Raw genomic sequence first — 13,399 nt, 5'->3', positions numbered from 1 at the left:
TAAATTATTGGATTTAATTTTTAAGTTTAGTTTTGATGTGTAACTCCATTTTTTTTGTACTGGTGCTTTTGTTTTCAGTTGTTGGAGTGGATTCGTCAAACCAAACCCTGGCTAGAGAACCGAGAGCCTGAGAAAACAATGCAAGCTATGCAGCAGAAACTGGAGGACTTTCGCGATTACCGGCGTGTCCACAAACCTCCCAAAGTACAGGAGAAGTGCCAGCTTGAGATCAACTTCAACACCTTGCAGACCAAACTCCGGCTCAGCAATCGGCCAGCATTCATGCCTTCTGAAGGGAAGATGGTATCGGTAAGAAGAATTTTGCACTTTTAATCCAGTGGCACATTTGGGATTCTGTTGAAATCGGGAAATTATTGTTTCTTATTGTAGTCCTCCTTGAATCTAGGGACAGCTGATAGAACATAGAACATTACAGCGCAGTACAGGCCATTCGGCCCTCGATGTTGCGCCGACCTGCGAAACCACTCTAAAGCCCATCTACACTATTCCCTTATCGTCCATATGTCTATCCAATGACCATTTGAATGCCCTTAGTGTTGGCGAGTCCACTACTGTTGCAGGCAGGGCATTCCACGCCCTTACTACTCTGAATAAAGAACCTACCTCTGACATCTGTCCTATATCTATCTCCCTTCAATTTAAAGCTATGTCCTCGTGCTAGACATCACCATCCGAGGAAAAAGGCTCTCACTGTCCACCCTATCCAACCCTCTGATCATCTTGTATGCCTCCATTAAGTCACCTCTGCACCTTCTTCTCGAACGAAAACCGCCTGCAGTCCCTCAGCCTTTCCTCATAAGATCTTCCCTCCATACCAGGCAACATTCTGGTAAATCTCCTCTGCACCATTTCCAATGCTTCCACATCCTTCCTATAATGCGGCGACCAGAATTGCACGCAATACTCCAAATGCGGCCGCACCAGAGTTTTGTACAGCTGCAGCATGACCTCATGGCTCCGAAACTCAATCCCTCTACCAATAAAAGCTAACACACCGTACGTCTTCTTAATAACCCTCTCAATCTGGGTGGCAACTTTCAGGGATCTATGTACATGGACACCGAGATCTCTCTGCTCATCCACACTGCCAAGAATCTTACCATTAGCCCAGTACTCTGTCTTCCTGTTATTCCTTCCAAAATGAATCACCTCACACTTTTCTGCATTAAACTCCATTTGCCACCTCTCAGCCCAGTGCTGCAGCTTATCTATGTCCCTCTGTAACTTGTAACATCCTTCCGCACTGTCCACAACTTCACCGACTTTAGTGTCATCTGCACATTTACTCACCCATCCTTCTACACCCTCCGGGTCATTTATAAAAATGACAAACCGCAGTAGCCCCAAAACAGATCCTTGTGGTACACCACTAGTAACTGGACTCCAGTCTGAACATTTCCCATCAACCACCACCCTTTGTCTTCTTCCAGCTAGCCAATTTCTGATCCAAACTGCTAAATCACCCTGAATCCCATGCCTCTGTATTTTCTGCAGTAGCCTACCGTGGGGAACCTTATCAAACGCTTTACTGAAATCCATATACACCACATCAACTGCTTTACCCTCATCCACCTGTTTGGTCACCTTCTCAAAGAACTCAATAAGGTTTGTGAGGCACGAGCTACCCTTCACAAAACCGTGTTGACTATCTCTAATGAAATTATTCCTTTCCAGATGATTATACATCCTATCTCTTATAAACCTTTCCAACATTTTGCCCACAACAGAAGTAAAGCTCACTGGTTTATAGTTAACGGGGTTGTCTCTACTCCCCTTTTTGAACAAGGGGACAACATTTGCTATCCTCCAGTCTTCTGCCACTATTCCTGTAGACAAAGATGACTTAAAGATCAAAGCCAAAGACTCAGCAATCTCCTCCCTAGCTTCCCAGAGAATCCTAGGATAAATCCCATCCGGCCCAGGGGACTTACCTATTTTCACACTTTCCAGAATTGCTAACACCTCCTTATGAACCTCAAGCCCTTCTAGTCTAGTAGCCTGAATCTCAGTATTCTCCTCGACAACATTGTCTTTTTCCTGTGTGAATACTGATGAAAATTATTCATTTAGCACCTCTCCTATCTCCTCGGACTCCCAAGCACAACTTCCAACTACTGTCCTTGACTGGCCCTACTCTTACCCTAGTCATTCGTTTATTCCTGACATACCTACAGAAAGCTTTAGGGTTATCCTTGATCCTACCTGCCAAAGACTTCTCATGTCCCCTCCTGGCTCTTCTTAGCTCTCTTTTTAGGTCCTTCCTAGCTAACTTGAAACTCTTGACCGCCCTAACTGAACCTTCATGTCTCACCTTTCCATAAGCCGCCTCCTTCCTCTTGACAAGTGTTTCGACTGCTTTAGTAAACCACAGTTCCCTTGCTCGACCACTTCCTCCCTGCCTGACACGTACATACTTATCAAGGACGCGCAGTAGCTGTTCCTTGAACAAGCTCCACATTTCCATTGTGCCCATCTCCTGCAGTTTACTTCTCCATACGATGCATCCTACGTCTTGCCTCATCGCATCATAATTTCCTTTCTCCCAGATAAAACACTTGCCCTACGGTATATACCTATCCCTTTCCATCTCTAAAGTAAACTTAATCGAATTGCGGTCACTATCACCAAAGTGCTCACCTACCTCCAAATCTAACACCTGTCCTGGTTCATTACCCAGTACCAAATCTAATATGGCCCCTCCTCTCGTTGGCCTATCTACATACTGTGTCAGGAAACCCTCCTGCACACATTGGACAAAAACGGACCCATCTAAAGTACTCTAACTATAGCGTTTCCAGTCAATATTTGGAAAGTTAAAGTCCCCCATAACAACTACCATGTTGCTTTCGCTCCTATCCTTGCAATCATCTTTGCAATCCTTTCCTCTACATCTCTGGAACTTTTCGGAGGCCTATAGAAAACCCCTAACTGGGTGACCTCCTTTCCTGTTTCTAACCTCCGCCCATACTACCTCAATAGACGAGTCCTCATCAAACGTCCTTTCTGCCACCGTAATACTGTCCTTAACTAACAATGCCACTCCTCCCCCTCTTTTACCATCTTCCCTGAGCTTACTGAAATATCTAAACCTCGGCACCTGCAACAACCATTCCTGTCCCTGCTCTATCCATGTCTCCGAAATGGCCACAACATCGAAGTCCCAGGTACCAACCCATGCCGCAGGTTCACCCATCTTATTCCGGATGCTCCTGGCATTGAAGAAGACACACTTTAAACCACCTTCCTGTCTGCCGGTACACTCCTGCAACTTTGAAACCTTACTCATGACCTCACTACTCTCAGCCTCCTGTATACTGGAGCTGCAATTCAGGTTCCCAAGCCCCTGCTGAACTAGTTTAAACCCTCCCGAAGAGCATGAGCAAATTTCCCCCCCAGGATATTGGTACCCCTCTGGTCCAGGTGTAGACCATCCCGTTTGTAGAGGTCCCACCGACTCCAGAATGAGCCCCAATTATCCAGAAATCTGAAACCCTCCCTCCTGCACCATCCCTGTAGCCACGTGTTCAACTCCTCTCGCTCCCTATTCCTCGTCTCGCTATCACGTGGCACAGACAACAACCCAGAGATTAACACTGTTTGTCCTAGATCTAAGTTTCCACCCTAGCACCCTGAATTCCTGCCTTACATCCCTATCCCTTTTCCTATCTATGTCGTTGGTACCTATGTGGACCACGACTTGGGGCTGCTCCCCCCTCCCCCTTAAGGATCCCGAAAACACGATCCGTGACATCACGCACCTGGGAGGCAACACACCAACTGAGAGTCTCTCTCGTTCCCACAGAATCTCCTATCTATCCCCCTAACTATGGAGTCTCCAATGACTAATGCTCTACTCCTCTCCCCCCTTCCCTTCTGAGCAACAGGGACAGACTCTGTGCCAGAGACCTCTACCCCATGGCTGACCCCTGGTAAGTCGTCGTCGTCGTCCCCCTCCCCCCAACAGTATCCAAAGCGGTATACTTGTTACTAAGGGGAACGACCACAGGGGATCCCTGTACTGACTGCTTCCTCCCAGCCACTCTCTCCGTCACCCATCTATCTTTATTCTTCGGAGTAACTACATCCCTGAAGCTTCTATCTATGACCACCTCTGCCTCCCGAATGATCCGAAGTTCATCCAGCTCCAGTTCCCTAACGTGGTTTCTGAGGAGCTGGAGATGGGTGCACTTCCCACAGATGAAATCAGCAGGGACACTGACTGCGTCCCTCACCTCAAACATTCTGCAGGAGGAACATTGCACTACCTTCCCTGCCATCCCTTCTAGATAAAAAAAGAAAGAAGGAGCTTGCCTGTTATTCACTCCCCTTCTCAGCAAGCACTCACTCAGCAACCTCTGCACCCCGCACGATAACATCTGAGGGAAAATAAAAGAAAAACTACTTGCCAATCCCTTGCGTGCAGGCTGTGACTTCACAGTTCAACTTCTACCTGCCCTCAAGCCTTCCTCTTGATCGTTACAGCAGTTGGGTTTTTTTTGGTTAGAGGAGGGGGCGGGGGGGAAACACTGAAGAAGTGTTTCAGGTTTAAGTGTCACTTGACAACAGCTCCTCCACAAACCACCTTCAAGTTAGGGTGAGCACAACAGATGTATGCAAATGGCCCCCGCAACAGCCTTCAGCAGCTCTGCTCTACTGCCCTCTGCTGAATGCTTGTCGTCACTTGAACAGCTAGGGTCTCTTGCTCAGGTACACCTTCAAGTTTGGGTGAGCACAACAGACATATGCAAACTTATTTTTTTCCAAAAAATATACTTTATTCATAAAATCTATCATAAACATTACAGAACATTTTGAATGAAATGAAAATTGCTTATTGTCACAAGTAGGCTTCAAATGAAGTTACTGTGAAAAGCCCCTAGTCGCCACATTCCGGCGCCTGTTCGGGGAGGCTGGTACGGGAATTGAACCGTGCTGCTGGCCTGCCTTGATCTGCTTTAAAAGCCAGCGATTTAGCCCAGTGTGCTAAACCAGCCCCTAATTGTCTTGACTACATTTCCATCAGAGTTACACATTCCCTTGACCATTCAATTTTGATAACATTACACACATCGTTCTTTACGTTACAATTCCTTCTTAAATATTTACATTGTCATGATTCTTTTATACATTGGCCAAGACCGAGGGGGGTTTACACTGTTACCCGCCCCTCGGTGTACATTTGCTGGCAAGACCTTACACAGTGGTCTTTCCCCATTGCGCCTTGGCGGCAGCTGCCCCAAGCTTGAGTGCGTCCCTCAGCACGTAGTCCTGGACCTTGGAATGTGCCAGTCTGCAACACTCGGTCGAGGACAGCTCTTTGCACTGGAAGATCAGCAAGTTTTGGGCAGACCAAAGAGCATCTTTCACCGAGTTGATGACCTTCCAGCAGCAGTTGATATTTGTCTCGGTGTGTGTCCCTGGAAACAGTCCGTAGAGCACAGAGTCCTGTGTCACAGAGCTGCTCGGGATGAACCTTGACAAATACCACTGCATCTCTCTCTCCAGACCTTCTTTGTAAAGGCACATTCCACAAGGAGGTGGGTGACCGTCTCATTTCCCCCACAACCACTCCGAGCGCAGCGTGCAACGCGCAGAGCCTTCGCGTGTACATAAAGAATCTGATGGGGAGGGCCCTTCTCACCACCAGCCAAGCTAGGTCTTGGTGCTTGTTTGTAAGTTCTGGTGATGAGGCGTTCTGCCAGATGACTCTTGACAGTCTGCTCAGGGAACCGTCCAACGTCCTCCACAGTCTCCTTTTACCTGAGGGACTCGAGGACAATATGTGCTGACCACTGCTTCATTGACTTGTGGTCAAAGGTATTTTTCTTCAAAAACTTTTCCACGAGGGACGGGTGGTACGGCACGGTCCAACTACTTGGAGCGTTCCGCGGCAATGAGGCCAGGCCCATCCTTCGTAACACCGGGGACAGGTAGAACCTCAGTATGTAGTGACACTTGGTGTTTGCATACCCGGGGTCCACGCACAGCTTGATGCAGCTGCACACACAGGTGGCCAACAGGATGAGGGAGGCGTTGGGTACGTTTCTCCCTCCCTTCACCAGAGGTTTGTACATAGTGTCCCTTCGGACATGGTCCATCTTGGATCTCCAGATAAATTTGAAGATGGGCCGGGTGACTGCTGTGGCGTAGGGTCGGGTAACGGGGCAGACTTGCGCCACGTACAGTAACACCGAGAGTACCTCACACCTGATGACCAGGGTTTTGCCCGCAATGGAGAGGGAGCGTTGCACCCACCAGCCCAGTTTCTGTCTTACCTTGGCTATGCGCTCCCCCCAGTTTTTGGTGCACGCCCCTGCCGCTCCGAACCATATCCCCAGCACCTTCAGGTAATCTGACCTGACAGTGAAGGGGACAAAGGACTGGTCGGCCCGGTTCCCAAAGAACATGGCTTCGCTGTTGCCGCGGTTTGCCTTGGCTCCTGAGGCCAGTTCAAACTAGTTGCAGGCATTCAAGAGCCTGCGTACAGACGCGGGGTCCGAGCAGAAGACGGCGACGTCGTCCATGTACAGGAAGGCCTTGACTTGCACACCTCCACTGCCTGGGATCGTCACTCCTCTTATACCCGGATCCTTCCTGATGGACTCGGCAAAAGGTTCTATGCAGCACACAAACAGGGCCGAGGAGACAGGGCAGCCCTCCCTGACTCCTGATTTGATCTGTAACTTTTCTGATTCCCACCCATTGATTGAGACTGCGCTATAGATGTTTGTGTAGAGCAGTTTGATCCAATTGCGAATTACCTCCATAAACCCCGTTTTGAAGAGCACATCCATCATGTAGGTGTGCGATATTCTGTCAAAAGCCTTCTCCTGGTCAAGGCTGATGAGGCAGGTGTCCACCCTCCTGTCCTGCACGTGGGCGATCGTATCCCTGAGTAGCGCGAGGCTATCAGAGATCTTCCTGCCGGGTACAGCACAGGCCTGGTCAGGGTGGATCACTGACTCCAGAGCAGACCTGACCCGATTGGCGATGACCTTGGCTAGAATTTTATAATCCACATTCAACAGTGAAATGGGTCGCCAATTTCGAATTTCTTCCCTTTCCCCCTTCTGCTTGTAGATGAGGGTGATGATGCGTTTCCTCATGGACTCTGACATGCTGCCTTCCAGAAGCATGCTCTCGTACACTTCCAGCAGGTCTATGCAAAAAAAAAAAAAAAAAAATTCTCAAAAAATATACTTTATTCATAAAATCTACCACAAATATTACAGAACATTTCGAATTGTCTTGACTGTACCTTTCCATCAGAGTTGCACATTCCCATGCCTTCCATTCAATTTTGATAACATAACACACATATCGCTCTTTACGTTACAATTCCTTCTTAAATATTTACATTGTCATGTTTCTGTTATACATTGGAGTGTTAATGATCAGCAGCTCCGCTCTACTGCCCTCTGCTGGATGCGTGTCTTCACTTGAACAGCTAGGATCTCTTGCTCAGGTACACCTTCAAGTTAGGGTGAGCACAACAGACATATGCAAATTGCCCCCGCAACAGCCAATCAGTAGCTCCACTCTACTGCCCTCTGTTGGATGGTTTGATGACCATTGTAATTTAACTTGACATCTTTTAATTCTAAAGAGCTACAAGTAGGGTGTTTTGAAGAAGATAGAAACTGCTACACCTTTCCCATTGCCCTCCCCCACATAAAAGTAATTATGTCTTTTCTTTCCTCCTCACTCGCAAAAAGGCATCTTGGATGGGATTCTAATACCTAAATGGCTCTGGGTCATCTGTGAAGTGAGCTTTAGTTGAAGCTCCCTCACCAGCTCTCTAGCTGAGATCAACTAACTTGGCACAGTGCAGGGATTTAATCTGGGAACTACTTGGTTAATGTAGGGTAATACCGTACTAAGCTGTGCATTACCAATTGAGTTATCCTGTGCATCAGTGAAGATTATTATTAGTTTTCATACTGTTCTTATTGTGTTATTGCCCCATGTGCAGTAATATATGCACTGTGCCATAATCATTTGGACTTTTGATCAGTGTGCCAAGAAGTGTCACAGTGAAGTTTGTTGCATTTTGGTTTTTAAACCAACGATGTTTATATTTTAACCTTTAAATGTTGGTTGTAAAAGCTGGTGAGGTAACTGTTCTTGCTTGACATCACCATGCTGTGTATGCTTGGAATACCAGTGTCATTATTTGACTAATTTTCCACTGAACACTCCTCAATACTGCTTTTATACTGCTATAAACAGGACTTTATATACATTCTGGGAGGGGGAAAAAAAACGAAACTCTGATACTAGAAGTGGGAATTTTATGTAATCAAAACGGATGCTGACGACATGCCTATTTTGCCACTTTGGCTGACAAGTTGGAACTTTTTGAGAATGAATTGTGGTAAACATTCATGCAGAACACCTTCCAAAAATAACGAGTGCTGTTAACACGTTTAACACATTTAAACTGGTTGGGCAGGAATTGAATTTGACAAGAAGCTGAATTTTTTTTTAAAAGATCAATTTTACAATTCTTGTTTTTTTTCCAGTTAAGGGACAATTTAGCGTGGCCAGTCCATCTAGTCTGCACATCTTTTTGGATTGTGGGGGTGAGACCCACGCAGACATGGAGAGTGTGTGCAAACTCTACACAGTGACCTGACCCCGAGATCGAACCTGGGTCCTCAGTGCCAAGCGGCAGCAGTGCTAACCACTGCGCCACTATGCCGTGAGGCAGCCGGGCTAACCACTGCACCACCGTGAGGCAGCCGGGCTAACCACTGCACCACCGTGAGGCAGCAGGGCTAACCACTGCGCCGCCGTGAGGCAGCAGGGCTAACCACTGCGCCGCCGTGAGGCAGCAGGGCTAACCACTGCGCCGCCGTGAGGCAGCAGGGCTAACCACTGCGCCGCCGTGAGGCAGCAGGGCTAACCACTGCGCCGCCGTGAGGCAGCAGGGCTAACCACTGCGCCGCCGTGAGGCAGCAGGGCTAACCACTGCGCCGCCGTGAGGCAGCAGGGCTAACCACTGCGCCGCCGTGAGGCAGCAGGGCTAACCACTGCGCCGCCGTGAGGCAGCAGGGCTAACCACTGCGCCGCCGTGAGGCAGCAGGGCTAACCACTGCGCCGCCGTGAGGCAGCAGGGCTAACCACTGCGCCGCCGTGAGGCAGCAGGGCTAACCACTGCGCCGCCGTGAGGCAGCAGGGCTAACCACTGCGCCGCCGTGAGGCAGCAGGGCTAACCACTGCGCCGCCGTGAGGCAGCAGGGCTAACCACTGCGCCGCCGTGCCGTGAGGCAGCAGGGCTAACCACTGCGCCGCCGTGCCGTGAGGCAGCAGGGCTAACCACTGCGCCGCCGTGCCGTGAGGCAGCAGGGCTAACCACTGCGCCGCCGTGCCGTGAGGCAGCAGGGCTAACCACTGCGCCGCTGTGAGGCAGCAGGGCTAACCACTGCCGCCGTGCTGTGAGGCAGCAGGGCTAACTACTGCGCCGCTGTGAGGCAGCAGGGCTAACCACTGCGCCGCTGTGAGGCAGCAGGGCTAACCACTGCGCCGCCGTGCCGTGAGGCAGCAGGGCTAACCACTGCGCCGCCGTGCCGTGAGGCAGCAGGGCTAACCACTGCGCCGCTGTGAGGCAGCAGGGCTAACCACTGCGCCGCTGTGAGGCAGCAGGGCTAACCACTGCCGCCGTGCTGTGAGGCAGCAGGGCTAACCACTGTGCCGCCGTGCCGTGAGGCAGCAGGGCTAACCACTGCCGCCGTGCCGTGAGGCAGCAGGGCTAACCACTGCCGCCGTGCTGTGAGGCAGCAGGGCTAACCACTGTGCCGCCGTGCCGTGAGGCAGCAGGGCTAACCACTGTGCCGCCGTGCCGTGAGGCAGCAGGGCTAACCACTGCACCACCGTGCAATGAGGTAGCAGGACTAACCAATTGCGCCGCCGTGCAGTGAGGCAACGGGGCTAACCACCGTGTTGCCCCCATGGTGAGCTGAATTAAAATATATTTTTGAAATTTTCAGATTGTATGATTTGATGTCATTTCTCCTGCCCCCTTAAATCTACTGCAGGTCTTCTGGATTCGGCGCTTATTGGTTTGATTAAACTGCATGCTTTTCTATCTTTTTTGGATAAAGGATGAAGTATTAAATAACATCTATATGAGTGATCCAATGTAAATTTATTTTAAAAAAAAAAAAAAAAAATCTCCTGCACTAAAAGCAAAATGTCTTCAGATATCCCAAATACATTTTCTCCTTTCGACGATATCACCAGAATTGAATGGACTAGTTATCTCCTTTGTGGTATCATTAATGATGCTGCTTTATTTTGCTACATGCCAACACATTGCACAAGGCAATTAATTCTGAAATCCCTTCGGACAGGAGTTTGCAAAGGAGCTCTACAAATGCAAATAGCACAAGAATTGCTCGACACAGACCAAGGTCCATCTTGTTCACCTTTCACTATCCTGATAATCATGATGTAGCAATCATGCAGTCTTTAACTAATCATTGTAATCGGTCTCTGTCTACAGTGGGCGAGATGAGCAAAACCCCAGTGGTGGAAAGTCCACAGTCACCTGTTCCTCCCAAGCCTGCTACATTTCCCAAATCGTGTCTCTTTCTGAAAGAAATCTAATTTGAGTCGTATGAACATATGTATTTACAATTGCCATGTGTTTTTAGTTAGAGGTTAAACATGGCTTTAAGCAATTCTGAAAATAGCAAATTACCAGTTGAATTCTGCAGAGTAATATAATCCCTTGGTTGTGTTGTAGGATATTAATAATGCATGGCAAGGACTAGAGCAGGCGGAGAAAGGCTATGAGGAATGGCTGCTGAATGAGATAAGGAGGCTGGAAAGACTTGACCATTTGGCAGAAAAATTCAGACAGAAAGCCACCATTCATGAAGATTGGACCAAAGGTAATGTGTTGTTTACAGTGAAATATTATACAGGTATAGAGTTGGTTGTGAGCTCTGCAATAGAAATTTAACTAAACCGTTTTTGTGGAAACCTTGTTCGATCTAAACTCTTGATACTGCTCAAGGTATAGACAAAAGTGATCAAGCCTAAGGAAATACAATTGGTCTTGTTTATATCGGGTCAGTTTGCATTCTAGGAAATGGAGTGAGCCTTGTCCTTCAGTTAATAAAAGCAACAACCTGGCTTATTTTATAGTTCCTTTTGCGAGATAACATCCCAACAAATTTAGTGTAATGGCTGAAACTCCATCTGACGAGCGGATGCCCGTATTATACCAGCTTTTAATTTTGCTCTCTTTGAAAATCCCACTGAGTAAATTTGCAGAATTGATATGTCTACCAATTGCCCCCTCGAGCACTTAAAATATTTGAATATTTCCAGAATGTCTTGAACATCGTGCTGTGACTGTATCTGCAATAATGTGACAAAATTGACAGTGTATTTCCTGATTACCCGACAGGTTGACAATACACGTATTGTTGCAGCTAAGATTTCTAAACGTCCTCAATAAAATGTAATTGACAGTTGGAGCCTTAGTCTTGCTTCCCGTCAGTCGGATTGGCATAAGGCCCAGTAATCAAACCGTCCTTTTGCTCGTCATCAGAAAAATAAATACTGTAATAATGTGCCTGATTCTTGACTGCAATTTTGCAGACTCGTGAATGTTAATGGGCGGCACCGTAGCACAGTGGGTAGCACTGTTGCTTCACAAATCCAGGGTCCCAGGTTCAATTCCCGACTTGGATCACTGTCTGTGTGGAGTCTGCACGTTCTCCCCGTGTCTGCGTGGGTTTCCTCCGGATGCTCCAGTTTCCTCCCGCAAGTGCTGTTAGGTGAATTGGACATTCTGAATTCTCCCTCAGTGTACCCGAACAGGCGCTGGAATGTGGCGACTAGGGGCTTTTTACAGTAACTTCATTGCAGTGTTAATGTAAGCCTACTTGTAGGGCAGCACGGTGGCGCAGTGGTTACCAATGCTGACTCACGGCACCAAGGTCTCCGGTTCGGTCCCGGCTCTGGGTCACTCTCTATGTGGAGTTTACACATTCTCCCCGTGTGCGCGTGGGTTTCACCCCCACAACCCAAAAGATGTGCAGGGTAGGTGGATTGACCACACTAAATTGCCCCTTAATTGGAAAAAATGAATTGGGTTCTCCAAATTTATATTAAACAAAATGTAAGCCTACTTGTGACAGTAAAGATTATTATTATTAATGACTGATCTGGGATCATCCCAAATGAATTGAGAAGTTTGTGTGATAAATAAGCAAACAGGTGAAGGAATCCAAGAAATATTGACAGTACTACAATTTGCTTTTGGAAGGGAGATAAAATACTGGAATGCACTCAAGTGGTAACTAACTACCAAGTCCCAGTTTTTAACTTGTCTGCGAATGACATGTTTGCAAATTAGAATGATCGTGCTGTTATCTTGTGTTCGGGCATTAAGTTTCTGCAAAATGTACAGCATAGCAATTTGACGGGCTTGTTTAAACATTTATTACAAACTCAGTGGCTGCCATGACTTGGAAAAGTCCGATAAATGCCTGTTCTGCAATACCTGTTTCAAAACTTTAATTGCCATTGGCAGCCCATTACCTCTTGTGACAAATGTGTCTGACCATTTTAGTAAGATAACGCATGAATACTACAAACGTTAAATCGGCTTCATGGTTCCGGTGTTCTCTGAGCTTAATTTTAAATCCTACATCTTGTCCACCATCAAAACTGCTTCCTTCCCTCTTGGCAACATTGCCTGCCTCTGGGCCTATTTTAGTTGCTCTTCTCCAGAAACTTTTCTACAACTGTTGCCGCCTCTTGTTCAAACTATACCTAATGCTGCTTATCGGCTTCTCATCCTCTGTGCTTCTTGATGCCAACTTGTGTCCGGTCTTTGTTTTCTGATGATTCCTTGTCCCCCAGTGCATTAAATTCAAAATCACTATACTCCTTAAATCTTCATGCCTGTGCCACACCTAATCTCTAAAATATCCTCCAACCATGAACATTTAACTCCTCTACGATCAGCTTTATGTCCCCTGCAGATGATGGCAGTTTCAGCTCCTTCAGTCCTATATATTGGAAACAAGTCATTTTCTGCCTTTCCACCTTGCTGCTGCTATAAACTTCAACCAAGCTTTGGGTCATCGCTCCTAATTTTGTCTTTCCTGGCTTAATCCCTACAGTGCAGGAGGAGACCATTCGGCCCATCACGTCTGTACCGATCCTTCAAATGAGCACTCTACCGTGCTTACTTCCCCCTAATCCCTGTAATCCCATAATCTAACCTACACATCCCTAGAGACCGAGGCAATTTAGCATGGCCAATCCACCCAACACGCACATCTTTGGACTGTGGGAGGAAACCGGAGGAGAAAGCCCACGCAGACACTGGGAGAACATACAAACTCCACACAAACAA

At 47.6% G+C, this 13,399-nt stretch overlaps 1 protein-coding gene across 2 annotated transcripts in view; it reads left to right on the top strand.

Annotated features, from left to right (window-relative positions):
- LOC140402288 (alpha-actinin-1-like) overlaps window positions 1–13,399 on the top strand; it is a 133,919-nt gene that overhangs the window by 89,246 nt on the left and 31,274 nt on the right. For both annotated transcript variants that reach the window (XM_072489951.1, XM_072489950.1), the window contains exons 10-11: window positions 79–309; window positions 10,769–10,916. In XM_072489951.1, the coding sequence (XP_072346052.1) occupies window positions 79–309; window positions 10,769–10,916 (379 nt within the window). The remainder of the gene's footprint in view (window positions 1–78; window positions 310–10,768; window positions 10,917–13,399) is intronic.

This window comes from Scyliorhinus torazame, chromosome 25 (assembly GCF_047496885.1).
Source record: "Scyliorhinus torazame isolate Kashiwa2021f chromosome 25, sScyTor2.1, whole genome shotgun sequence".
Lineage (NCBI taxonomy): Eukaryota > Metazoa > Chordata > Chondrichthyes > Carcharhiniformes > Scyliorhinidae > Scyliorhinus > Scyliorhinus torazame.
Note: the sequence above shows the minus strand (reverse complement) of the source record. Positions and strands in the feature narration are given on the sequence as shown.